This window comes from Nycticebus coucang, chromosome 2 (genome assembly GCF_027406575.1).
Source record: "Nycticebus coucang isolate mNycCou1 chromosome 2, mNycCou1.pri, whole genome shotgun sequence".
Taxonomy (NCBI): Eukaryota; Metazoa; Chordata; class Mammalia; order Primates; family Lorisidae; genus Nycticebus; species Nycticebus coucang.
Window position 1 is genome coordinate 119273283 of NC_069781.1, and position 27586 is coordinate 119300868.

A 27586-nucleotide genomic window follows, 5' to 3' on the forward strand; every position below is an offset into this window, starting at 1 on the left:
CTTTCTTTTTTTCTTTCATTTCTTATCTTTCTTTCTTTTTTTTTTTTGAGACAGAGTCTCACTCTGTCTCCCTGGGTAGAGTGCAGTGATGTTGTTGTAGCTCATAGCAATTGGATTTGAGCAAACTTCTTGCCTCAGCCTCCCGAGTAGCTGGGACTAAGGCATGCGCCACTAGGCCCAAATAGTTTTTCTATTTTTTCAATAGATGCAGGGTCTTGTTCATGCTCTTGCACTTGCTCAGGCTGGTCTTAAACTCCTGAGCTCAAGCAATCCACCCACCTCAGGCTCACAGAGTGCTAGGATGACAGGTATGAACCATTATCCCTAGCCCCATCCCCTTCTCTCTCTTTTTTTTTTTTCATAGTCATCTGGTCTCCCTAGATTGCCTGCCTCGCTTCCTTCTCTGCTTTGAATAAGGACATACAGTCACACGGCGCATAAAGACTTTTTCAGTCAACGGATGAACTTCACCTGTGATGATGGTCCCACAAGACTATAATGGAAGTCTGGGCTTGGTGGTTCACGCCTTATTCATTTATGTCCAGTACCTGTGCACGTGTGGGAGTGCTCAGTGATGAGTAAGTCACAGGGTTGCTTAGAATCAGGGGCTCATATAACTGTCCTTGCAGAGGAAGGAAGGAGATAGAAAAGGCTCCTATGAGAGGAACAAATAGGTTTCTTTAGGAAAGACAAATGGGGTTTTTAGGAGCATAAACCAGAGATAAGGAAGTTTGCGATAATGTTTGTCTATACACAAATCATGAGTGGTCTTTCTGTCTTCTTCAGGGTCATAAAATTCCCCCAGTGAGAGGATTTATGGTAGATTTTCTTTTGATTTCTTTCCTGGGAGCAGACATACCATCAAAGAAGGAATTTGTACCAGTTCATTTCTCAGAAGTTTTCTGCTTTTAGTCAGATATGGGAAGCTAGGAGAAGGTATTTTTCTGCAGCTACTGAATCTCAAATGTCTTCCACTTAGAATAATCTTTATACAAACTTTGGGATACCAGGTGGTTCTCCATACCTCATAGATTGGCAGTTGCTCAATAAATATTTCTTTCTTTTTTTTTGTAGAGACAGAGTCTCACTTTATGGCCCTCGGTAGAGTGCCGTGGTCTCACACAGCTCACAGCAACCTCCAACTCCTGGGCTTAAGCGATTCTCTTGCCTCAGCCTCCCGAGTAGCTGGGACCATAGGCGCCCGCCACAACGCCCGGCTATTTTTTTTTTTTTGGTTGCAGTTTGGCCGGGGCTGGGTTTGAACCCGCCACCCTTGGTATATGGGGCCGGCGCCCTACCGACTGAGCCACAGGTGCCGCCCTCAATAAATATTTCTAAATGAATGAGTGAGTGAACATAGTAGGGGTGAGATAGGGATGCTGCTGTTTGATGGCCCAGCACATAGCACAGGGATTTGAGCAGCAGATGAAGTCTAAATACCCCACCTCTGGTGGGGAGGTTGCCCCACACAGCCACATTTGGCTCCCCCTGAGTACAGAGGCATTTTTGGAAACTGGCAGAATCTGGGCCAGTCCACTCCCTTTCCTGGTGACTCTGCTTTCTTGACATCAGGAGGACTCAGGAGTCAAGTCTAAAGAGGCTTTGAGGTCAAAGCTCCAAAACAGTAGGTCTGGAGCAAGAAGTCAGAAATTTTAAGTCTACTTCTCAGTTCATTGACAGAGTTGACTTTTTCTTAGACAAAATGGGAAAATTAATGTCTGAGAAATTCTTTTGGAGCTGCTGGCTTGAAAAAGGAGCAGTAAGTACAAAAAAGGATGCTCAGCTCCCAAACAGGTCAGGGATCTCTGCATTGAAAAGGCTTCCAGTCCCTTAAAGAGAGGCCCTTTCCTGATGAGGGATGAAGAAGGGGGAGGAATTGGCCAAGCTGTGTATTGGGTGGGAAGGCGAGTGGGGAGGGATTGGCCAGCAACAAATCTCCTCTGACCTGTGGTCTACTGCCTGCCCCTTGACCCTGCCCCATCTGGCTCTTGCTCCAGCACTTCTTGGGTTTGATTCTCAAGAAAGGACTTGATGTTCTTCCGGAAATGGCTTTACTGAGGACTCAGGCATGAGATGGGTTGTCCAGATGTCCAGCTGGACCAGTTAAAAAGGCTTTGAGCAGAGCCTTGTAAAAATAGATCTTTCTAAGGCATTTATTTCTTCCACATCCTTCCTACTCTGCAGAACAAATACCTGCTCAGGTGTGGCTGTATTCCTTTTCCACCCCAGATTCAGGCTACTAGAACTCTTCTAGGCCAGTTGATACCATGACCAGTACCTGGGAAGGAGGAGAGGAGATGGCCCTTAAATCAATAAAATAAATGAACCTGATCAGCAGCTCAGCAAATGTTATAAAGCAGGTAAGCTATGAAGTTGGCTTGAATCCAGGTCACCGGTTCTAAATCTTTTTTTTTTTTGTAGAGACAGAGTCTCACTTTATCGCCCTCTGTAGAGTGCCATGGCATCACGCAGCTCACAGCAACCTCCAACTCCTGGGCTTAGGCGATTCTCTTGCCTCAGGCTCCCTAGCAGCTGGGACTATAGGCGCCCACCACAATGCCCAGCTATTTTTTTGTTGCAGTTTGGCCCGGGGCCTGGTTTGAACCCAACACCCTCGGTATGTGGGGCTAGCGCCCCACCCACTGAGCCACAGGCGCCGCCCTCTAACTCTTTTTGTACAACATCCGTTGTCTCAGAGTAGCAGACACACTGGGTGAGAAGATATATTCACACTGTGAATAGGAGACTGGTGGCTGGCTCCACATGTCAGGGCTACAGGCATTCAGAGAAGAGGAAAGTAATCTGTTTAGGGGGAGTTGTCAGACTCGAGGAATTGAGGAGTAGTCAGCAGAAGCCCCAACCTAAATATGGAGGTCACTTAAAGGAACCACAGACTTTGGACAACCCATTCAATTTCAGTAAGAAAACACTTTCATGGGCGGCGCCTGTGGCTCAAGGAGTAGGGCGCCGGTCCCATATGCCGGAGGTGGTGGGTTCAAACCCAGCCCCGGCCAAAAAAAAATAAAAAAAACACTTTCACATAGTTAAACTGAAGGCATGTTTATTCTTCAGCACTGACTCTGGCCCTTGGCCTCTGGAATGGGAACAAAAGAGAGTTGTTTTGTCCCTGGACTGGGATATTTGCTCCCAAATTATGATGTGTGAGTGTCTGGAGGATTTGGGTTAGGAAAGGGAGTGCACATTTATTTGGAGAGTGTGAGCCTGGGGCTGCTGTGTTGCTTTGCTCAAGCTCATATGACACTTGCATTTGAGAATGATGGAAAGCAGAGGCAGAAAAGCTGGACCCAAGACCTTCTTGCCTCAGGCAGTGTTGACAAATACTTGAAAACCAGCATTGTAGATATGGTGTATGTTTCAGAGGACACCTGGCTCCATAGTCCCTCTCACTGTCCTTACACATGTCCTTTGTTAAAAGGTTCCAGTCACTTACTCCCCAGCAACAGTGATCTATCCCTCCTTGTACATATAGGTCTGCTCACGGGAGAGCATTTACTTGTCCTGTATTTGTCTGCTTTTCCGTCACCTGAACACTTTGCTTCTGGTTCTACCCTTGAGGGGATAGTCATTCCATTTGTTTAACAAATATTTTAGGGGTGCTTCCTTCATGCTGGGCTCTCTGTTCAGTCCTAGAGATAAGGAGCTCAAATGGTATAGATGAGATGGATAGGTAGCAGGCAATTCACTTCAATGAAAGTGCCACTATCGGGCGGCGCCTGTGGCTCAAGGGGTAGGGCACCGGTCCCATATGCCGGAGGTGGTGGGTTCAAACCCAGCCCCGGCCAAAAACCAAAGAAAAAAAAGAAAGTGCCACTATCCACTTAGCTGTTCAGGCCAGAGCCTGGGTGGCATCCTCAATTCCTCTCCTGCCTAACCCCACACATCCTACCCACCAGCAAGTCTTACTGGGTCAACTTCCTAAATGCATGTAAGGCTCATCTTCTTTTTTTCCAACTCAACTCCTTTACCCTTGGCCCAAGCAACTATTGTCTCTCTCCTGGACCACTGCGCTAGCCTTCCAATTGGGTTTTAGGCTTCTTTCTTATCTCCCTATAGCTCATTCTTTTTTTTTTTTTTTAGACAGATTCTCACTATGTTGCCCTCAGTAGAGTACTGTGGCCTCATAGCTCACAGCAACCTCAAACTCTTGGGCTTCAGCGATTCTCTTGCCTCAGCCTCCCAAGTAGCTGAGACTAAAAGCACCGATCACAATGCCCAGCTATTTTTAGATATGAGGTCTCACTCTTGCTCAGGCTGGTTTCAAACTCCTGAGCTCAAGCAATCCACCTGTCTTGGCTTCCCAGAATGCTAGGATTATAGGCATGAGCCACTGTGCCCGGCCTATAGAATTTTCTTAAACTTTCCATGAAGTGCAACATGTATTCAAAACGTTACACTAATCATAAGAATATGCTTTGAGGAATTTTTAAAAAGTACACATACCCATGTAGCTAGTCCCCAGATAAAGAAACAGAGCATTTCCAGCCACTCATCTGCATCCTGAGCCCCTCTTGTACCTCTATCAGTCACTAGTCCTCTACCAAGAGTAACGACTATTCTGATTTATAAGCCATTGACTGGTTTTGCCTGCCTTTGATCTCTATATGCATGGAGTCATAGAACACACATTCTTTTGTATCTGTTTTTTTTTTTTTTCTCAACATTCTGTTGACTGAGTGGGTGGTAAAGAGTCTGAATTTTATTCTATGAGCCAAAAAAATGCATAAAATCCATTGCAAGGGGACAGGGGCTTTAGAACACTATTTGGCAGTATCTACTAGAGCTGAGCATGTGCATGCCTTGTGATTCAGCAATTCCTATGTAAATATCCAATAGATATGTAGGCACATGTTCACCAAAAGACATATATAAGGGTGTTAATAGGAAGTCCAAACTAGAAACTATCAGGAAGGCATTATTATGACTCCATTTTACGTTGATACATAGTGGAACCAGGATTTAAACACAGGGGACAAGGCCCTGCTGGGGCTGGCCCCTGTCCGACTCCAGGCTTGTTGGGTTCAACTCCTGTTCTCTCTTGTCAGTCCAGTTATGCTGGCCTTTGTTCTCTTGGTGAATCAGCCAAGCTTGTGTCTTTCTCAAGGACTTTTTTAAAAAATAAAATTTAAATTTTAGAATGGTCTTGTATTCATAGAAAACTTGCAGAGATGGTTCAGGCAGTCTCCGTCTATCCCCCAGCCAGTCTCCCCCATTGTGAATATATCCTTACATTACCACAGGAATTTGTCATAACTGAGAAACCAGTATGGGTGAAGGTTGAGCATTCCTAATTCAAAAATCTGAAATCCGAAATGCTTCAGAATCCAAAACTTTTCAAGTGTCAGCATGACACTACAAGTGAAAAATCCCACATGTAAATACTTAACACAGACTTTGTTTCATGCACAGAATCATTTAAAATACTGTAATACAAATAGGGCGGCGCCTGTGGCTCAGTGAGTAGGGCGCCGGCCCCATATGCCGAGGATGGCGGGTTCGGACCCAGCCCCGGCCAAACTGCAACAATAACAAAAAAAAGTAGCCGGGCGTTGTGGCGGGCGCCTGTAGTCCCAGCTGCTCTGGAGGCTGAGGCAAGAGAATCGCGTAAGCCCAAGAGTTAGAGGTTGCTGTGAGCCGTGTGACACCACGGCACTCTACCCGAGGGCGGTACAGTGAGACTCTATCTCTACAAAACAAAACAAAAAAAAACAAATAAATTTCGTGTATAGATTTAGTTCCCATCCCCAAGATATCTCATTGTGTATATGCAAATATTCTAAAATGCTCCCAAATTCAAAATCCACTGTGCCCAGGCTGTGTACATGAGGACTGTCCAGAAATTATTTAGCTATCATCAATACTGTTGTTTAGGCCTGGCATGGTGGCTCAACCACCGTATGTGAAGTGATATCTCATGTGGTTTTGATTTCCGTTTTCCTGGTGATAAATGATAGTGAGTATACCTTCATGTGTTTATTGGCTATTTGAATATCTTCTTTGGAGAAATGTCTATTCAAATCCTTTTCCTATCTTTTTTTTTTTACTGAGACAGAGTCTTACTTTGTCACCCTCCATAGAGTGCTGTGGCGTCACAGCAACCTCCAACTCCTGGGCTTAAGTGATTCTCTTGCCTCAGCCTTTCAAGTAGCTGGGACTATAGGCACCCACCGCAATGCCCAGCTATTTTTTGATTGCAGTTGTCATTGTTGTTTAGCAAGCAGGCCTGGGCCACGTTGGAACCTGCCAGCCTGGGTGTATATGGCGGACACCCTACTCACTGAGCTACCGGTGCTGAGCCACCTTTTCCTGTCTTTTAATTGGGCAGTCTTTTTGTTAAGTTATAAGAGTTTTTTGTTTTTCATGTATTAGACTCTTATTAGACATGTGATTTACAAATATTTTCTCCCATTCTGTAGCTTGTCTTTTCACTTTTTTGACAGCATCATTTGAAGTACAGAAGTTTTACAATTCTGATGAAGTTTATCTACTTTTTCCTTTGGTTCCTTATGATTATGAAGTTATATTTACAAACTCATTGCCTAATCCATAGTCATGAAGATTTATGCCTATTTTTTCCTGAGTTTTATAGTTTTAGCTATTACATTTAGGTCTTTAATTCATTTTGAGTTAATTCTGGTATGAAGTGTGAGATAGGGGTACAATTTCATTTTTTTTTTTTTTGCATAGAGCTGTCCAGTTGTTCCAGAACTATTAGTTTAAAAGACTATTCTCAGGGCTCAGATATCCATTAAAAAGTAAATAAATAAAAGGCTATTCTCGGGCAGCGTCTGTGGCTCAAAGGGGTAGGGCGCCGGCCCCATATGCCAGAGGGGGGGAAAAAAAAAAGGCTATTCTTTTCCCATTGAATTATCTCAGCAGCCTTGTTGAAAATCAACTCACCATAGTTGCGTGGATTTATTTTTGGACTGTCAGTTCTCTTCTGTTGATTTTACAGATCTCTCTTTATACTACTAGTACACACAGCTTTACTTATCATAGTTTTATAGTAAGTTTTGAAAGTGTTAGTCTTCTAACTTTGTTCTTTTTTTAAGATTGTTTTGGCTATTCTGGGTTTCTTTCCTTTTTCTTTCTTTTTTTTTTTTTTTGTAGAGACAGAGTCTCACCCCATGGCCCTCTGTAGAGTGCTGTGGCCTCACACAGCTCACAGCAACCTCCAACTCCCGGGCTCAAGCGATTCTCTTGCCTCAGCCTCCCGAGCAGCTGGGACTACAGGCGCCCGCCACAACTCCCAGCTATTTTTTGGTTGCAGTTTGGCCGGGGCTGGGCTTGAACCCACCACCCTCGGTATATGGGGCCGGCGCCTTACCGACTGAGCCACAGGCGCCGCCCTTCTTTTCTTTTTCTTTCTTTTTTTTTTGGCCGGGGCTGGGTTTGAACCCGCCACCTCTGGCATATGGGATCGGCACCCTACTCCTTGAGCCACAGGCGCCGCCTTCTTTTTCTTTCTTTCTTTTTTTTTTTTTTTGAGACAGTCTCACTTTGTTGCCCTGGGTAGAGTGCTGTGGCATCATAGCTCACAGCAACCTCAAACTCGTGGGCTCAAGCGATTCTCTTGCCTCAGCCTTCCAAGTACCTGGGACTACAGGTGCCTGCTACAACACCCAGCTGTTTTTAGAGACAGTCTTGCTCTGGCTCAGGCTGGTCTTGAACTTGTGAGCTCAGGCAATCTACCTGCCTGGGACTCCCAGAGTGCTAGGATCACAGGAGTGAGCCACTGCATCCAGCCTTTATTCTGGGTTTCTTGCATTTCTAAATCAATTTTTGGATCATCTTGTCAATTTCTGCAAAAAAGGAAGTTGGAATTTTGATAGGGATTATATTGAATCTGTACATCAATTTGGGGAGTATTGTCTTTTTTTTTTTTTTTTTTGAGACAGAGCTTCAAGCTGTCGCCCTGGTTAGAGTGCTATGGCATCATAGCTCACAGCAACCTCAAACTCCTGGGCTCAAGTGAGTCTCCTGTCTCCGCCTCCCAAGTAGCTGGGATGACAGGCGCCCACCACAACGCCTGGCTATTTTTTGGTTGCAGCCATCATTGTTGTTTGGTGGGCCCGGGCTGGATTCAAACCCGCCAGCTCAGGTGTATGTGGCTGGCACCTTAGCTGCTGGAACCACAGGCGCCGAGCCATTGGGGAGTATTGTCATCTTAACAATCCAAGTCTTCCAACTCATAAACAGGGAACAACTTTCCATTTACTTAGGCCTTTCATTTCTTTTTTTTTTTTTTTTTTTAGAGACAGAATCTCACTTTATGGCCCTCGGTAGAGTGCCGTGGCCTCACACAGCTCACAGCAACCTCCAACTCCTGGGCTTAGGTGATTCTCTTGCCTCAGCCTCCCAAGTAGCTGGGACTACAGGCGCCTGCCACAACGCCCAGCTATTTTTTTGGTTTTAGTTTGGCCGGGGCCGGGTTTGAACCCGCCACCCTCAGTATATGGGGCCGGCGCCTTACCGACTGAGCCATAGGCACCGCCCTGGCCTTTCATTTCTTTTGGCAATGTTTTGTTGTGTTTGGTGTACAGGCCTTATACTTCTTTTGTTAAATTTATTTTCAAGTATTTTATTCATTTTAATCCTATTGTAAATGGGATTGTTTTCTTTTCTTTCTTTTTTTTTTATTTGTAGAGACAGAGTCTCACTTTATGGCCCTCGGTAGAGTGCCATGGCATCACACAGCTCACAGCAACCTCCAACTCCTGGGCTTAAGCGATTCTCTTGCCTCAGCCTCCCGAGTAGCTGAGAGTACAGGTGCCCGCCACAACGCTCAGCTATTTTTTGGTTGCAGTTCAGCCGGGGCCGGGTTTGAACCCGCCACCCTGGGTATATGGTGCCGGCACCCTACCGACTGAGCCACAGGCACCGCCCGGGATTGTTTTCTTAATTACATTTTGGATTATCCATTTCTTTTCTTTTTTTTTTTTCCACCACTGCATTTTTATTACCTCCATGTTTTGAAGCAATTAATGACCAGCATAGTGCTCTGAGGGTATTTTTTACAATAAATGAAAGCATTTAAGAAAAAGGCATGGGCAGCACCTGTGGCTCAAAGGAGTAGGGCACTGGCCCCATATGCTGGAGGTGATGGGTTCAAACCCAGCTCCGGCCAGAAACTGCAAAAAAAAAGGCACATGTTCTTTGACTAGGTAAGATATCTGCAAAGCCCCTGCTCCAGGCCTGTCTCCTTCCCTTTTAAGGAGCAGCCCCTATAGTGACCTATACTAGTACCCTAGAAACATTCAGCAAAGCAACCCTAATCTTCCTGTTCCCCTCTCCCCACTTCCCCAGCAGCTGGGATGAAGGCAACATATTCCTCATGGGTCATCTGATCTTGAGGTCTTTCAAGGCTGACTCCAAGCTCTTCACATCCCAGATGCTCATGCCGCCATCCATGCCAGTGGTGCGGAATTGTGAGCACTTGGCCTTGCCCCCCTGAGCACCAAGATCTGGCTGACACTGTTCTTGTGCAGTGAGTCCAGGCCAGCACCCGAGGATGCGCCACCCTCCAAGCTTGCCTTCTTGTCTAGGTTCTGGAAGTGTTCATGGGCGGTCAAGCCCCTCTGCTTGGGCACGTCCAGCCGCCCACCGAAGCTCAGCGTCCATCAGATGCTGTGCCATCGTAGGTAAAGAGCACCGGGAAGCAGTCGTGGCCCGCTGCCACCAGGCTGTTTTCTGTGATGAAGGTCAGTGCCAGCAGTGGCAGCATTTCAGAGGCCAGGGTTGCAACGACCATCTTCTTGTCGGCATCAGCCAGGCACACAGTGCTGTCATGACTGACCCAGGCCACACAGCTCCAGCTGGCTGAGAAGCAGACGCCATGCACCCAGCCACAGCTGCTGCTGGATTCAAACATCAGCTCCCCAAAGGGCATCTTGGAGCCCCATTGTATGGGTGCCGGCCTCTCCTCCACATCCTTGATGTAGGCTGAGAAGATCCGGCACTTGAAGTCACAGGAGCCTGCAGCCAGGAGCACATTGTTGGGGTGCCAGTCTAGGCTTAGAACAGTGGAGCGGATGGGCTTCTTGATGTGCTTACACACCCACCAGTCATTCTCCTGCTCAAAATAACAGATGGAGATGATACGGGAGCCACTGCCCACAGCAAATTTGTTCTCATTGGGGGCCCAGCGCACACAGCGGGCAGCCCTGTTAATCCACAGGATGACCAGGGTAGGCTTCCATGTGCGGCCCTTCAGTGTCCACACGTAGGCATTGCGGTCTGTGCCACAGGTCACAATGCGGTTACTCTCAGGAGCCCAGTCGAAGCCTGTCACCTGCCTATTGTGCTCCTTGAGCTCATGCACCTTGGTCCACTTGGCCCCACTCTTCTCATAGATGTGCACTTCATGGTTGTTTGAGCAGATGGCAGTTTGGGTGCGGTCCTTGTTCCAGGCATGGCAGCTGATAGGCTCCACCAGGAAGCTGTGGTAGGCCATGGCCACTTGGCTCCTGCAGGATCTTCAGCCGCGGACTCTGGGCAGTCATCTCAGGATTATCCATTTCTAATATAAGAAATACAAGGGTGGTGCCTGTGGCTCAGTGGAGTGGGGCAATGGCCCCATATGCCGGAGGTGGCAGGTTCGAACCCAGCCCTGGCCAAAAACTGCAAAAAAAAAAAAAAAAAAAACCAAAGAAAAAAGAAATACAACTGATTTTTGTATAGCATATATCCTGTAACCTTGCTTAATGCATTTATTACCTTTAATCCTTTAATAGTTGTCTCTCTCTCTGCGTATTCTTTAGGGTTTTTTTTTTTTTTTTTTTTTTGGTAGAGACAGAGTCTCACTGTACCGCCCTCGGGTAGAGAGCCGTGGCGTCACACGGCTCACAGCAACCTCCAACTCCTGGGCTTACGCGATTCTCCTGCCTCAGCCTCCCGAGCAGCTGGGACTACAGGCGCCCGCCACAACGCCCGGCTATTTTTTGGTTGCAGTTTGGCCGGGGCTGGGTTTGAACCCGCCACCCTCGGCATATGGGGCTGGCGCCCTACTCACTGAGCCACAGGCGCCGCCCAGGGTTTTTTTTTTTTACCATACAAGACCACATCATCTGGGAAACTGGCCGGATGCTGAGGTGAGAGATACAGTTTTACTTCCTCCTTTCCAATCTGCATTTTGTTTTTCGCCTAATGGTTTTGGCTAGAACCTTCAGTACAGTGTTGAATAAAAGTGACAAGAGGAGACTGCCTTGTCTTCTTCCTGATTTTAAGGTAACCATTAAGTATGACATTAGCTGTGGGTTTTTCCATAGATTTTTAAAAATCAGGCTGAGGAAACTCCCTTTTTATTTTGTTTTTTTAATATGAGACAGAATCTCTCATTATGTCGCCCTGGGTGGCGTCACAGTTCACAGCAATATCAAACTCTTGGCTTAAGCAATTCTCTTGCCTCAGCCTCCCAATAGCTGGAACTATAGGCACCTGCCACAACGCCTGGCTATTTTTTTTGGTTGTAGTTGTCATTGTTGTTTGACAGGCCCTGTTTGAATCCATCAGCTCCGCAGGCGCCAAGCCAGGAAGCTCCCTTTTACTCCTAGTTTATTGAGTATCTCATCATGAAGGGCTGTTAGATATTATCTAATAGTATTTTTGTGATGACCAAGTTGATTGGACTAGTTTTCTCCCTTCTGAACAGTTTCTTTTTTTTTTTGTAGAGACAGAGTCTCACTGTACCGCCCTCGGGTAGAGTGCCCTGGCCTCACACAGCTCACAGCAACCTCTAACTCTTGGGCTTCTGCGATTCTCTTGCCTCAGCCTCCTGAGCTGGGACTACAGGCGTCTGCCACAACGCCCGGCTATTTTTTTTGTTGCAGTTTGGCTGGGGCTGGGTTTGAACCCGCCACCCTTGGCATATGGGGCCTGCGCCCTACTCACTGAGCCACAGGCACCGCCCCCTTCTGAATAGTTTCAAAGAAGGGCCTTCTGCCAATGGACTCTAGTTCCAATCTCCCAATCTAAGTCTCAACCTAGCCAGTAGGGGAGATGTGTGACTGTTCTTTTTTTTTTTGTTTGTTTGCTAGTCTGACTAGTAAACTGTAGTATTTGCACACGATAAAAAAGAATCACTTAGTAAATAGTCAACTGTGACAGACTCACTCTGGTTTCCCTCCTTTTAAGCAACCATGAGCCCATTTCCTTATATATTTTATTGTGGATGGCTCCTTTCCTGCTACCAGGGCACAGGTGAATAGTTGCCACAGAGACCTTATGTCCTACAAATCCTAAAATATTTTCTACTTGGTCCTTCACAGAAAAAGTTTTCCAATTAGTTTTTTAGTCTTTTACTATTTCTTTTTTTTTGGTAGAGACAGAGTCTCACTTTACTGCCCTCGGTAGAGTGCCGTGGCGTCACACGGCTCACAGCAACCCCCAGCTCTTGGGCTTACGTGATTCTCTTGCCTCAGCCTCCCGAGCAGCTGGGACTACAGGCGCCCACCACAACGTCCGGCTATTTTTTTGTTGTAGTTTGGCTGGGGCTGGGTTTGAACCCGCCATCCTCCGTATATGGGGCTGGCGCCTTACTCACTGAGCCACAGGCGCCGCTAACCGTGCTGCTATGACACTTTTGTACATATGTCTGTAAAATGAATACCTGTAAGGTCTCACGGTGTCAGCATTTGTCTGCTATTTGACAGGTATTACCAAATAGCTCTCTAGAGAAGTCGAGCCAATGTATAGCTCTTCCACAAAGCATGTTTGGACCTGTCCGCACAGCCTCCAGCCGCCCGTGTTAACATCTTGGTAAATTGTCTACTTGAAAAGTGAAACATGGTACCCCTTGGAGTCTTAATTTGCATTTCTCTGATTATGAATAAGGTTTACCATCTTTGCTTAAATCTAAAAAAAAATCTCTTTAACTCCTTCTGAGCCCTTCCTGGCCCAATCTACTCAGGACCAGGGACCCGGCCCGATGCAGAGGTGAGAGACGGATGCCGCTGACCCTTCCATTCCTTTCGGCGGGTTCCCTCCCAGGCCGCCGGGCCCCGCCCCGGGGCCGCCTCCCGCAGGCCTGGGCGGGGCACACGGAGGGTGGGCGGTGCTGAGCTGTGGGATTTATTCCGGCCCCGGAGACGAAGCAGCGAAAACTCCGTAGTCTGAAGAGCCGGGCGCTCCCTCCCTGCGCCCGCACCCAGTGCTCCGCAGCATGCCGGGCACCCGCCTGCTGGCCGCGCTGTGCTGCGCGCTGTTCTGCGCCTCGGGCCTCCGGGCCGCCCCCGGTGAGTGCGCCGCGCCGCCACACGCTTGCCCCTCCTCTGCGCCGTTCGGAAGTTCGCGGGCGCCTCCCGCCGCCTCCGTTGCGGACAAACTTGGCCGGAGCTACAGAGCCGCGCGGAGGGGCCACTTCTACCGCAGCCTCCGGAGGGGTTGGGAGTGCGCGGCCTTCACTGCTGTCCCGCGCCGGGTTTTGGGGCCGTGATGGAGGCTGGCGCGTTGGGCGGGGGCTTGGGACCCAGGGTGACAGCCCTGCTCTCCCCAGGGATGCGGCTTACACATAACAAAGGAATCCGCTGTGTCGGACCTCTCTTTTCCCCTCTGTACAATGAAGCCGTGGAGCGGTGTTTGACTCTAGAACCCCTTCCACTGGAAGATTGTAGGACTCTTGTGTTCACAAATTTTCTAAAGCCAACTTTCAACGGCTGGACAGTTCATTGGACTTTTGCGACCCCTCCTGTCTGTGCCTGGCCAGCTAAGGGGAGGGCTGGGGGCGTCGGTGGAAGGCACGCGGGCTCTAGGTGGGGCCCAGAGGGGCTTAGGTTGGGAGGAGCTTGGACTAGGGCTGCCTGCGGGCGGGGCGGTCCGATCCCTCCCTGCCGCGGCCTTGGAGACTGTGTATCTTCCCGGGTCCTCCCCCGCCGCTGGCCTCCTGGGGCTGGACGTGGGGATTCCCGTGCCGGTCACCGAGGGGCGCTGGGGAAGCGGCGCGCTTTGAGGGGCGGTCAGTCAGCCTCGCCATCAGTTTTTCGGTAGAAATGGGACAGACTGAAGCGAGGGAGGCCACAATTGGGCCCCAGCACTTAACTGTTCTGTGGCCCCCCGTGGCTGGAGTTGAACTCTTGAGAGTGCTCCAAGCCCCCCGCACACGGGAGGTGCTGGTCCTTAGCAGCCACCCTGAAGGGGTGGGTTTTCACAGTCCCTTTCTACTCCTACTTTCTGTCCCCTCCACCTGAGCCTTGGTCAAATGTCCCAGGGGTAAGTCTCCCAAAAAGTAGGACCCTTGAGTCCCGAAGGTGGTTTTGAGTGATCTGACTTTTCCTGGGAAAGAGAAGCACCATGGCTGTCTTACAGACGTGAGCCAGTCCCTTCACCTAGGCCTGGCCAGGTGGGCGACACCTTTCATCTCCCCTTTTCCCCACTGGCTCATTTTGCCCTGGGACAATATAGGGGGCCAGTATGGTTGGGAGGGGGAGGAAGAGTCCATTCCCCAGCCTCTGTCTGCCATTGCCTGCTGCTGGCCAGGTCAGAGGTGGAGATTAAGCTGCTATTTAGAGCCAGTGACTAACAGCCTGCTGGGAGCTGCCTTAAGCTCCTGAGGCCCTGTCCACTGCGGTGGAACTCTGAGGGCTCATTAATGGTTTGCCTTCCTTGGAGCTAGTGGGCTGTGTGGGGACTTTGGGATTTCAGGACAGGAGGAAAAAAGGTTTCTCTCGTGCCTTAGTCCAAATAAAGGATTTGGGTGTTGGGTGCTAAGGACAGCTAGAAGACACTCCTTGGACCCTGCCCACCCTGTAGACTGTGGTTCACTGGTTGGTACCAGAGGCAAGGGACTGCCGATGGGCTGGGGTAAGGTGGGCTTCTGAGGGAATGGGCCAGGAACCCACCTTCAAGGGACTCCTTTCTTATGGGCATGGGGATGGGGATAGAATTTGGGAGCCGCTTGGCTGCTGTACATGCAGTTTGGCCCCAGCCTGCTCCTGTGCTCTGGTTCGGGACTGATGGTGCACATCTGTCACTCAGGCCTCCATCTAGAAGCCTTGGTGGTCTCCCCAGCACTCCTCCCCCACCTCTTCCTATAGCCCTCTGTGCTGACTTGCCTTCCTCCTCTGCCTTTTTTTTTTTTTTGAGGCAGAGCCTCAAGCTATCGCCCTGGGTAGAGTGTTGTGGTGTCACAGCTCACAGCAACCTCCAACTCCCGGGCTTAAGAGATTCCCTTGCCTCAGCCTCCCAAGTAGGTGGGACTGCAGGTGCCTGCCACAATGCCTGGCTATTTTTTGGTTGTAGTGGTCATTGTTTGACAGGCCCGGGCCTGATTTGAACCCACCAGCTCTGGTGTATGTAGCTGGCACCTTAGCCACTTGAGCTACAGGCGCCAAGCCCCCTCTGCTCTCTTGAGGGGATTTCCACCCTGAAGTCACAGGGATATGTCTGCAGCAAACAGACCCTCTGTACCCCAGGGGAGCCATTAGCATCTGTGCCTGGCCTTTCAACCTTCTCCTTCTCAGAATTGGTACTGGCTTCCCCACTCCCACCTCACACTGGAGATCTTCTATGTTTCTTTTGCCCTCACCCCCAACAATGGTGAAGAGACTGTGAAGCAAGGTTAAAAGCTACTGGTCTAGGTGCCGCCTTGTGGCTCAGTGAATAGGGCCCCGGCCCAATAAACCAGGGGTGGCGGGTTCAAACCCAGCCCCAGCCAAAACTGCAACAAAAAATAGCTGGGTGTTGTGGTGGGCACCTATAGTCCCAGCTGCTCAGGAGGCTGAGGCAAGAGAATGGCCTAAGCCCAAGAGTTGGAGGTTGCCGTGAGCTGTGACCCCATGGCACTCTACTGAGGGCGACAAAGTGAGACTCTGTCTCAAAAAAAAAAAAAAAAAGGGCTACTGGTCTGCAGGGCGAAATATCGAAACTTGTCATTAGATAGGTCCCTTGCAGTCTGCCCCCAACCTACCCTAACAGCCACATCTCACTGTTCTCCAACATACTGTTTCTTCTTCTGCTTTTCTTAGAACGTTCTTTCCTTATTCCCCAGCCTGGTACCTTTCCACTCTGTCTTTTAGACCCAGTCAAATCTCCCCTTCTCTGCAAAATTTCTATCTCCTTGGAAATCAGATCTATAGTGGCCATCTGTGCAGCTCTTCCGGCACCTCTTCCTCCTCTGTTGACTTTCTGCTTCTTTCCCTTTAGCTTCTTGAGGCCTGGGCTGCTCCTGATTTCTCTATCTCAGGGACTCAGCACCCACATATTGGCCCCGCAAATGTTACTGAGTGATCGCCATGTTGTTTCTGAGTGAGGGCTGCCGTTGCAGGTGACCTCTGTGACTCCAGCCCCTGCCTGAATGGTGGAACCTGCATGGTGGGCCGGGACAATGCCTCCTTCCACTGCTTCTGCCTCGAAGGCTTCACGGGCCTCATTTGCAACGAGACTGAGAAGAATCCTGCCCTGGGCTTCCTCTTCACACCCCAAACTTCTAGCCCCTCCCAAAGTGGGCAGTGGTCCCCAACACCTCTCCCATTGTCAGCGGCTTTTTTCTGGATGCCCCCAGGCCATTTGGAAAGCTGGTCACTTTCCTTATTTGGGCCCATTTTCCTACACATCCCCCTCCTTGGCACCAGGCTGGCCCAGGCTCTATCAGGCAGACTGGGGGAGGGAGGAGATGGTGGGCTGAGTTTGGATGGTTGGGCTAGGCCTACCTGCTACCTTCTGCCTCTGTCCCCAGCTCCTTCTTGATCACCTGCTCATCTTACCTGCTTCTCTGTCCACAGATCCCTGTTCTCCAAACCCATGCCACAATGGTGGTGAATGCCGGGTGACTGGCGACGATCGGCGAGGGGATGTCTTCACCCCGTATGCCTGCATATGTACTCAGGGTTACGTGGGCACCCATTGTGATGAGAGTGAGTATCTGGGGGTACCTAGTTCTGGGGCAGACCTTGAGCCACAGTCCTGGTGGCCTGGGCCACCTCTGGAGAGGTCAAGGGAGGGACAGAGCCTCAGTTAGGCCAAGTGGTGGGGAGGGTCCTCTTATCCCTCCACAGGCTTCTTTCCACCTGGCCCTCTCTCTTGGGATTGCAGGGCAGGCCTGATGTCACTGTGGGACAGTGAGGGTCTGTGGTCAACCCTGATATCGTGGGAGTACCATTTCCTGAGTCACCATGAGCCAGACATACAACATTAGGGTTAATCTTGGGTTTTTTTCTTTACCTAAGAGGGGAAAACAAATGTATTCTTATTATTTTGGGGCCAAATGAACTCAGTAAATCAGGCGTGGCCTCACTGACTGATAGTTCCTGGCCCGGGTTTGAGGTGTGGTCTCATCACAGAGTTTGGGAAGGAGGGGAAGGCCTAGGCAGGCTGGGTTGTCCCCTCATGGTCAGTTGGTCAGAGGCCCTGGGTATGCAGAGTGGCTGTCCCTGCTTGACCTGCTTGGTTATCCACTCAGCCATAGAACAGCCCTGGGTGGGGTGCCCAGTTGACATTGCCCACAGCGGTTCTCCACTCTGCCTTCCCTCTTAGCCCAGCCAGAGTCCCTCCCTCTTGTATTCCTAGCCACACTGGGATACAGTCTGACCCAGGGATGGGTGGAATATGTATGTGTGGGAAGTCACAGTTCTGCAGTCCAGCGGGTAGTGGCTGAGCATCTTGGGCAGGGCCAGATGAGCATCTTGCCCTCCTTCAAGTGATGGCCCACAGAAGGAGAAGGAAGAGCTGGAGCCAGTTGGGTGGGACTGAGGGCCCAGGGGAAGAGCAGCTGAAACGCCTGGGATGCCCTTTCCTCAGAGGAGGCAGGACCCTTGGGCCCTGGGCTAAGGCTATATGGGTTCAAAATACTAGAGGAAGGATGTGGGGGAAAGGGATTGCTAAGGCAGACAGAACCTAGGTGGGGCCAGGTGAGCCTGCAAATTATTGTGCTGGGTGCCCAGATAACCATGGTGAACCTGAGTTAGAATTACCCATCTGACCTGGGGAGGAGGGCAGAGGATGACCACACAGGCACAAGGAAGCCCAAGCCCGAGATGGACCTTTGCAGCCCTTCCTTATTTGTCATGTGATATGTTTCCTCAGAGCCAAGGACCCCGCAGGCCTAAAGAACATACATTTGGGTTCCTTGGGCTGTGAGTAGTGGGGGAGGTGAGGAGAGTCTTGAAGGCAGACTGGAGTCACATCTCTGCTCAGCCACTGGCTGGCTCTGATCTGGGGTGTCTGGCCTCACTCTGCACCTTCTCTTCCCTATGTGAGTGTGACAGCACTGAGCTCAGCCTGAGCCTGGGGGTGTGGGAGGAAGAATAGATTTGTCCCTGGGTTCTCTGCTTGGCAGCTGGAAGGCCCGGGCTTATATCAAGAGGAGATCCATAAAGGGAAAGCAAAACTGTCTGTAGGAGGGCCTGGCAGCTGTTGTGAGTCCCTGGGATCACACTGCTGGGATAACCGTGAAGGGGTTGGGGGCATTGGTCAGGGGCATGTTCACTAATGGCTGGCTGGGTGAGGGCCTGCAGGTGGATGGTGCAAAGATAGGGTACATATACCATGAGGGAAAACAGAATGGTATTTATGCCCTACCCAGAGAATACCTGCCACTGGGATTCTAGAAAACTCCAGGTAGATTTGTTTATTGCTTTGCGTGCAATGTTCACTGCTGTTCAAGGTACCCTTTCTCCCAAAGCCACCCTCGAGGGGAAGCCAGGGGCTGAGCTGAGGATGGTGACTCTCCCTGGTGGGGTGGAGATGGTAGGAAGAGGAGTCACATGGTATTCTCCCTGACCAGTCCCACCCTCACACTAGAATAACTGCTGCTCAGTGCTCTGTAAGAGCGAGACCACCTACCACGGCCTGCAGAGGACACCACCTCTCATGAGTGGCATCGTGGCCTGGGTCCCAGCACCCTATGACTCTGCCCTGCCCCCCCTTCCTCCTCTTCCTCACTACACCTTGCCACGCACCTTTCATTGGTACCTCCCCTTGGGCATTCACATTGTTCCTTTGTGATCTCTACTCTGGGTGAACTGAGATTCTCTCTGGGCCTCAGTCCTTGGCAGAGGCCACATGGTCTTATCCTCTCATTCCCTGGGTCCCAGCTGGGCCCTAGAACCTGCTTGGGTGACCACTAACTGCCTTTTCCGTCCTGTCAGGATGTGCCACGCCGGTGGGCATGGAGGGGGGCGCCATCGCTGACTCCCAGATCTCTGCCTCATCTGTGTACTTGGGCTTCTTGGGTTTGCAGCGCTGGGGCCCAGAACTTGCCCGTCTGCACCGTACAGGCATCGTCAATGCCTGGACGGCCAGCAACTACGATAAGAACCCCTGGATCCAGGTATGGAGAGGGGATGGCCTTGGGGTGAGGATATGGGAGAGGAGAAGGGAAGATGAATGTGCCTGCATCTTGACTGGAAAGAACACAGATGAGGGTACCCTTTCTCTCACCCTGGGTCCAGGTAAACCTGTTGCGGAAGATGTGGGTGACGGGTGTGGTGACACAGGGAGCCAGCCGTGCGGGTACTCCTGAGTACCTGAAGACCTTCAAGGTGGCCTACAGCCTTGATGGATACAAATTCACAGTCATCCAGGATACAGAGACGTTAGGAGACAAGGTGGGGCTTTTGGGGCCCTAAAGAAGGGTTGTGGTCAGCACTGTCCAGGGCAGTGGTTCTCAACCTTCCCAATGCCGCGACCCTTTAATGTGGTTAAGAGGGGTTGCGACCCATAGATTGAGAACTGTTGGTCTAGGGTTTTTTTTTTTTTGCAGTTTTTGGCCGAGGCTGGGTTTGAACCCACCACCTCTGGCATATGGGGCCGGCGTCCTACTCCTTTGAGCCACAGGTGCTGGCCTGGTCTAGGGTTTTAGCACCGACTTAGGACCCCCAACAAGGTGAGAGTACTTTAGGTGATTGGCCTTGCGGTGGGTCTTCAGGTGCATCTTGATTTCCAGAAATTGGGAACCCAGATTGTGCCCATTGTTTTGTGGTAATGAGTGATAGTCCCACTTTATGGATGAGAATGGCAAGACTCAAAATGGTATGATAACCTGTTTGAGGGTGGTAGTGGTGGTGGAGCTGGGTTTCATTCTGAGCCTTCAGGGCTACCATGTACAGTTGTATAGGTTGTATACTGTTCAAGGATGCCATTACTAAATGGGTACCATTCACAATGCAGACATTGTCCATTTGTGGACTTCTGTCAGAAAACTGTCATAATAAAATATTTCGAGAAAGGAGTGCCCTTTCCTGCTTTGCACAGAGGCCTCCAATAGGTTATGGATGACCTTGTGTGAAAGACAACATGATATAGGCCCCGTGATGACCAAGGAAGGTGTGAGGAGGAGGATCCATTTTGAGGGTGGGGCTGTGGGGGGGCCAAAGGAAGGGCTGCTGCTTAGCCCCTGCTGGCTGTGCTAAATCCTCTTCACCCCCAGCCCCACCTCTGCCTCTCAGGTCTAGAGGGGAAGATAAGCAACCGCAAAAGGGGACTGCCCATGGGAACCCATTCCTTTCAGTCTTCCCCTTCCTTTCTAGGTGTTTATGGGTAATGTGGACAACAATGGCCTGAAGTACAACCTATTTAAGACCCCTGTGGAGGCACAGTATGTGAGGCTATTACCTGTGCTTTGCCAACGCGCCTGCACCCTGCGGTTTGAGCTCCTTGGCTGTGAGTTGAATGGTGAGTGTGGGGGTCTGTGGCCTTCCCTGTCCCTCTTGTCTCAGCCATGCTGAGCAGGGTAGGGCAGCAGTGAGGCCTGGGGATCTGGGCTTGCACAGGAAGCTCACACTAGAGGATCATCTGGCTGTTGTAGACCTGTTGTTGGCTGACTGATGGTCCTGGGCATTCTGGTCAGTAGAGAAAAACACAATACATCACTTTAGTTTTCAAAGTATTTTTGCTTATGTTGGTTGGGTCTTATAGCTTCTAAAACATATATCATTAGTTCTGTTTTGCAGATGTTCATGAGGGCAGAGACTTTGTTTTGATCACTGCAGTATTCCCAGTGCCTAGAACAGGGCTCAATACATGTTTCATGAATGAGTGAATGAATGAATTGAGACACAGATAAACTATTTATTAAGGATACACAGCTGCTAGGTATTGAAACTCTGGGGCTTCTGACCCCACCCATCCAACACTTTACCTGCCAAATTTCTTGTAATCTGCTCTCAGAGAAACATGGGGGCTTCTAGGATCAGGGAGCTTGGAGCTGGGGCTTCCTGTTGCTCTTTCCAAAGAGATTCCCTGGCCCAGAGCAGGGGATGCTAGTGCTTTGGGATGTTGAGGCAGGAGGATCAAGGTACAAGGGCTGCTTGAACCTAGGAGTTCAAGGCCAAAGATGTTCCTAGATGGAGAAATGGGGGATCAGAAAGGGATGGGTTTTCTGGGGAGTCAGGAGAAAACTTCACCATTGGAGAAGTGAGTTTTTCTGGCCCCACGGTGCAGGGTTTGGGCTGTGGATTCTGCCTTGCTCAGCCCAGTTCTCACCTGATGCCTACTTCCCTCTCTGTGCAGCCACAGTGCCACATACTGGCCACAAGTAGAACTGTAGGCTTGCTGGGCAAAGCTGCAGAGTGGAGGGGTCTCTTGCTGCCTTTTTTTTTGTCTTACCCCAGACCTACCCTTGTGTCCCCTTTTCTCATCTGTGCTATCTGTTCCTGTCATCCCATTTCAGACACCAGTGAATAGCCCCCCAGAGCTGAGTTCTGTGCCTGGTTGGATTTAACTTGGTTTTTTTTTTTTTGAGACACAGTCTCACTGTGTTGCCCTGGGTAGAGTGCTGTGGCATCACAGCTCACAGCAACATCAAACTCTTGGGCTTAAGTGAGTCTCTTGCCTCAGCCTCCCAAGTAGCTGGGACTATAGGCACCCGCCACAACACACAGCTATTTTTTGTTGCAGTTGTAATTGTTGTTGAGCTGGCCCGGGCTGGGTTCAAACCCACCAGCCTTGGTGTATGTGGCTGGCGCCGTAACCACTGAGCAATGTTTGAATCTAAGGTGGTGTGCTTCTTTGGCAGGCTCACTGCTTTTTGAGTCTTATTGTTTCAGTGGGGAATGAAAGACTGCCTTCTGCTAAAATGAAGTTTAGCCAACTGGTAAAGGAAAGAGCCAGGTTTGTGCGACTCTCTCAGACCTGAGGGAGTCCCTAACCATGTGCTGTTTCAGCCTAAAGTCTTTGGTTGTTAAAGTTGCCACATGCTTTTGTCTCAGCTGGCTCCCCTTACAGCCAAGAGAGGGCCATGACTGAGGGTGCAAATGCAGGAAGCAAAGCTGGCCTGGCTGCTTCTCTCAAGTCTGGACAGACTCCTTTCCTGATAGGCACTCCGGCTGACTGGGGAGAATGTTGGTGTGTGTGTGCGCGTGCGTGTTCATGTGTGCATGCACGTCTGTGTGTGTGTGTGGGGGGGGGTGGGGGGTGAGGGGGTGGGGAGGGGGCTGAGAGCTGAATGTACCCAGGAACCCACAGGATGGATTCCTCTTTGCAGGCAGACATGGTGTCTTTGGTAATCAATTAATTATTTAACTTCATAGACATCTGTGAAGGTGTTATTTTATTTATTAATTTTTATTTATTTATTTATTTATTGAGACAGAGTCTCACTTTGTCACCCTCAGTAGAGTGCTGTGGCATCACAGCTCACGGCAACCTCAAACTCTTGGGCTTAAGTGATTCTCTTGCCTCAGCCTCCCAAGTAGCTGGGACTACAGGCACCTGCCACAACACCCGGCTATTTTTTTGTTGCACTTGTCATTGTTGTTTAGCAGCCTGGGCTGGGTTTGAACCTGCCAGCCTGGGTATATGTGGCTGGTGCCCTACCTACAGAGCTATGGGCGCTGCCCTGTGAAGGTGTTTATTAAGCACCCCATGGGCGGCGCCTGTGGCTCAAGGAGTAGGGCGCCGGTCCCATATGCCAGAGGTGGCGGGTTCAAACCTAGCCCTGGCCAAAAACCAAAAAAAAAAAAAAAAAAAAAAAAAAGCACCCCTTGAGTAGTTGGCTCTAGGGAACAATACAGGTGAGATTCTTGACCTTGCGGAACTTATATTCCACTGAGGGAGGTAGATATGAGGCAAGGAGCAGATTAAAGGTCAGAGAGCAGAAGGAGCTCTGAAGAAAAGTGGGGTGTTGTGTTTGAGGGTGATGTGGTAAAGGACGGGCTGTCATAGGGACTTCTTTGCCAGGATAGCCTTTGAGTGGAGGCTTGAATGATGGAGAGCCAGCCACATAAAGAACTTGGGTAGAGCATTCCAGGCCAGGAATTGGTAAGTGCAGAGGCCCTGGGGCCTATTGAAGGAAGCCGCTGGAGTTGGAACCTGCAGCTGAGGGGCAGGCTGGTGGGTGAGGACCAGCAAGTATAGTGTCAGCATCACCTAGGAGCTGTCTAGAAATGCAGACTCTAGCCCTACCCTAGACCTGCTGAAACAGAGTCTTTATTTTAACAAGACCCCCAGGTGGTCTGTGAGGGGTACCCCTCTCGTAGCTCATGTTACAGATGGGGAGACTTAGGCCCAGAGAGGGGAAGGGGCTTCTCAGAGTGCTGGAGCTGAGAGTCTTGGCCTTTCTGACCTACCTGACCTATTTGACTTCCTGGGGAGGCCCAGAGGGAGAGGGCGTGACCCAGAGGCAGATGATCTGTAGCTGGCCTGCAGAATTGGCGTCTTCTGCAAAGCTGCTCCAGGCCTCCCATGTTCCGGAGCTAAGGGACACCCAGCTCTCAGCCCAGTGGCCTCTGTTTTGGGAGGAGGGTGGATTCCCTGGCTGGTCAGGTATTGACAGGCATCAGCAGCACAATCTGGAAGGCAAATGTCAGGAGTGGCAAGGGTGCAAGTGTCCCGAGTGCTGAGAAGCGTCCTTTAGTGTAACCTGCTGTGCATGGCAGTGTGGCTGTCCAGGCCCACTGCCTCCTATCCTCTACTCCCCACAGAGACAGACACTTGTGGAGTAGGGGTTCTGCCCATGGAAGGCACACCACCCTTCTCTTGGGAGTGCTGTCTCTGCCCATCCCCAGCGGTTCTGGCCACATGCAGGTGCAGAGAATAGTGCAAAACAGGCCCGGCACATTCCTGTTTGGGGCAGGCCTGAGTGAGACAAAGGCCAGTCCTCATAGGCCTGTGTGATAACACCTCAGAAACATTTGCTGAGTATACACAGGCCCCCTGGGAGACACTTCAAGGGGAGGGCTGTTGAAAGATTGATAAAGGAATGTTCTTGAGTTCCAGGACTTCTCCCAGTTCTCTGACTTCAAGCTGCTAGAGGGCATGAATAGCTTCGTGGCCACTGTGGGGTGACCACCAGGCAAGCCCTCATGGTCTGGGTGGCGTGTGTGGGTGGTAGAGGCAATGCTGATGATGTCATTGTGTGTGTGTGTGTGTGTGTGTGTGTGTGTGTGTGTGTGTGTGTGTGAGAGAGAGAGAGACTTGAGCATGATGCTTAATGTCCCTCAGCCTTGGTTATGTGTGCCGTGGGGTTACTAATTCTTACTTTGTTCAGGTAGTTCCCGTGGTAGATTATTACATGACTGACATAAGCACTGAACAACTGTAGATAGGAGCTGTCCATAGGACTGATGGAGGGTGTGCAGGGAGTCCAGACAAAGGAGTCCTGACCAAGTGAAGTGGTTGTGGCAGGCTTCTTGGAGGAGGTGCCTTGTAGGTCAGGCCTTGGAAGAGGGTGGGAGGAGGTGGAGCAGAGGCTTCCCTCCTTCAGAGAGAGAAGGATTGGTTGGTGGGTGTGAAGTCTAGGGTGAGGCAGAGGGGAGGGGTGGGAGCTGAGCCCAGCTGGCTGAGAGAGGTGCTAGCAGGGCAGGCAGAGAGGGAGCAGAACACTTGACTGTGCAAGGCAGATGGAGCTTCTTTCTGTGTCCAAGAGGATGCCAGGGGCTAATCAGGATCCACAGAGTTCTTCCCTTTTTATCACTGGGAGCTGTGGATCCTAGATCTGGGTGACAGCTCCCCTTGCTGGCAGGATGCTCCGAACCCCTGGGCCTGAAGGACAACATCATCCTTGACAAGCAGCTCAAGGCCTCCAGCACCTACAAGACCTGGGGCGTGCAGGCCTTCAGCTGGTACCCCTTCTACGCAAGGCTGGACTATCAGGGCAAGTTCAATGCCTGGACTGCTGCGAGCAACAATGCCTCTGAGTGGTTGCAGGTGGGTCAGGCCCCTCTTCCTATGTAGGGCTGGGGTTGGTGGGGTTGGGTGGGCTGCCATATCTTTGACTTCTCCCCAAAAGAGTTTCTAAAAAGGCATGTTTTTCTTTGGCTTTTCTTTTTCTTCCTCTCATCTGACCCACTTTTGTCCTGATCCTGCTTCCACCAAGGTCCCCCAGAGTGTGTGTGTGTAAGGGCAGAGCTACCTCCTTCGGTTGCCATAGGGTTGACAAAACACAGTCTGTGGACAATATGGCAGGACGAAGGAGGGAGACCTGACCCATGCATCTTGGGACCTCTCCCCCCTACCCTTTTTTTTGTGGGGTTTTTTTTTTTGCAGTTTTTGGCCAGGGCTGGGTTTGAACCCACTACCTCTGGCATATGGGGCCGGCACCCTACCTCTTTGAGCCACAGGCGCCGCCCCCCCTACCCTTTTTTTGAGACAGTCTCACTGTGTCGCCCTCAGTAGAGTTCTGTGGTGTCACAGCTCCCAGCAACCTCATACTCTTGGGCTCAAGCAATTCTCTTGCCTCAGCCTCCCAATTATTTGAGACTACAGGTAACCACCACAACTCCCAGCTATTTTTTGTTGTAGTTGTCATTGTTTTGCTGGCCTGGGCTGGATTTGAACCCGCCAGCCTCAGTGTATGTGGCTGGCGCTGTAACCACTGCTATGGGCGCTGAACCAGGGACCTCTCCCCTTGAGCACAGAGTTCTGTTCTCTGACTTCATGTCTAAGAACCCCGTGGGGCAGCCCTTGTACTTCACTGATACTGGGAAACACAAGAGTCATGGAAAACTGAGCTTATTTTATAGATAAGGAAACTGAACTCTGGAAGGATGAGGATTTGCCTGGGGCTTGTTTGCTGGTTGGTATTGAATTGAGTCTGCAACCCAGACCCCGGAACTGCCTGTCCAGAGGCAGCTGGTGGGTTCCTGGTGGTCGGGCTGGGGGTAGGAGGCTTGTTTCTGGGCCCTTTGAGCGCTCATGGAGTTGGGTTCCTGGGGAGCTGCCTGCGTCTGGCCTCCTTTTGGGCCACCCTGGTCTGTGGGCAGCCCCTGGGGCCTCTGGAGCAGTACATACTCCTGTAGGTTACAGCTTTCCTTGTCCCTCTTCCCAGGACACCCCAGTGTAGGTCTGAGGCAGGGTTGGCCAGGGTCTAAACCCTGAAATATGAACTCTGCTGCAGTGAGGGGCCTCATGGCATGTGTGGCAAAGTAGGTGGCATTGTTTATGCTTAATTTATAGCTGAAGAATAGGCTTAGCCATGTAAAGTACCTTTTCCTACAACTAGAATTCATGCCCCAGTGTGCCTGTGTCTTTCTACCTTCCTGGAGAGGGTTCAAGCAAAAAACATGTGGTTGTTTTCTTCTGTAGGTCGATCTGGGCTCCCAGAGGGAAGTGACGGGCATCATCACCCAGGGGGCCCGTGACTTTGGCAGCATCCAGTATGTGGCATCCTATAAGGTGGCCTATAGTAATGATGGCATGGCATGGACTGAGTACAAGGATCCCAGGACTGGCAAGAGCAAGGTGGGCATCTGGATTGCTGCGTTCCCTTCCCCGTCCCTCCCTGCTTCCCGAGGAGTTTGGCCTGGCATTTTGAGGGGTGGGGGGCTGGCTCTGGGGCTCCCCTGACACTGTCTCTGCTTTTAGATCTTCCCTGGCAACTCAGACAACAACTCTCACAAGAAGAACGTGTTTGAGACGCCCATCCTGGCTCGCTTTGTGCGCATCCTGCCCGTGGCCTGGCATAATCGCATCACCCTGCGCTTGGAGCTGCTGGGCTGTTAGTGGCAGGCCTGGCCCAAGTGGCCAGAAGGGCTGCTGAGGCCACCTGCCCTCCTTGGGTTTCCTGCCTTCTGTGAGCCTGCTGCCCCTTTGGCCCTCCCTGATTATAGTGGTTCTGGGGCTGAGGAGAGGGAGGGGTTGCAGAGGCACTGCCATAGGGCAGTCACCCCTCCCTCCCTCATCCTCTGCCTCCTCTGCTGGTGCCCCTGGCACGGGCCCTCATCTGGCCCGTTTTCTTTGTCACTGTAGGAATTGAGTAGGTCTGGGATGGACAGGAAAGGGTGGAACAGGGCTTGTGGGGTCCCTGCACCCTCCAGACCCCTGATTCCAGGCTCTGGATTGACTCTGGAAGTGCCTCTGTGTCCTCCCCAGTCCCTCTCCCACACACATTCCACTCCTGTGAGGAAGGCCCCAAGATGCCAGGCTGGAGATAAGAGCATGCTGCTGCCACTCTTGCCACTGCCACCTGGTCCCTGAGACGCTTCCCGTATCTCCCTGGAGACCTCTCTTGACCCTTGTCCTGGAGCCTAGCATGACAGAGGGGGCTGGGTGGGTCTGTGGAGAGATGTGAGGCAGGTCACGGAGGAGGTGGGCAGGCTGGCTGGCGTGGGGCCCTCTCTGCTGGCTCTTCACCCCGAAGTGCACAGGCAGCTTCTAAAATATATTTATATTCTTCACGGGAACCCTGGCTGTGGCTCAT

The 27586-nt window shown here is 50.8% G+C and overlaps 1 protein-coding gene and 1 pseudogene across 3 annotated transcripts; one reads left to right on the top strand and one right to left on the bottom strand.

Moving 5' to 3' along the window:
- Positions 1–9252: 9252 nt before the first annotated feature.
- LOC128579682 (actin-related protein 2/3 complex subunit 1B-like) lies at positions 9253–10512 on the bottom strand (annotated as a pseudogene). The gene has a single exon (XR_008378244.1). The product of XR_008378244.1 is annotated as an actin-related protein 2/3 complex subunit 1B-like (transcript).
- A 2567-nt stretch (positions 10513–13079) lies between these two features.
- MFGE8 (milk fat globule EGF and factor V/VIII domain containing) lies at positions 13080–27569 on the top strand. Of its 2 annotated transcripts, XM_053581672.1 has the most exons (9): positions 13080–13250; positions 16277–16453; positions 16734–16865; positions 19098–19279; positions 19401–19556; positions 20478–20622; positions 24911–25095; positions 26473–26628; positions 26752–27569. In XM_053581672.1, the coding sequence occupies exons 1-9, from the start codon at positions 13178–13180 to the stop codon at positions 26887–26889; spliced, it is 1344 nt and encodes a 447-aa protein (XP_053437647.1). In that variant the 5' UTR covers positions 13080–13177; the 3' UTR covers positions 26890–27569. The 2 variants fall into 2 exon arrangements, with proteins under 2 accessions (XP_053437647.1, XP_053437648.1); XM_053581673.1 differs by lacking the exon at positions 16277–16453 and having other exon boundaries at positions 13084–13250.
- The last annotated feature ends 17 nt before the right edge of the window (positions 27570–27586 follow it).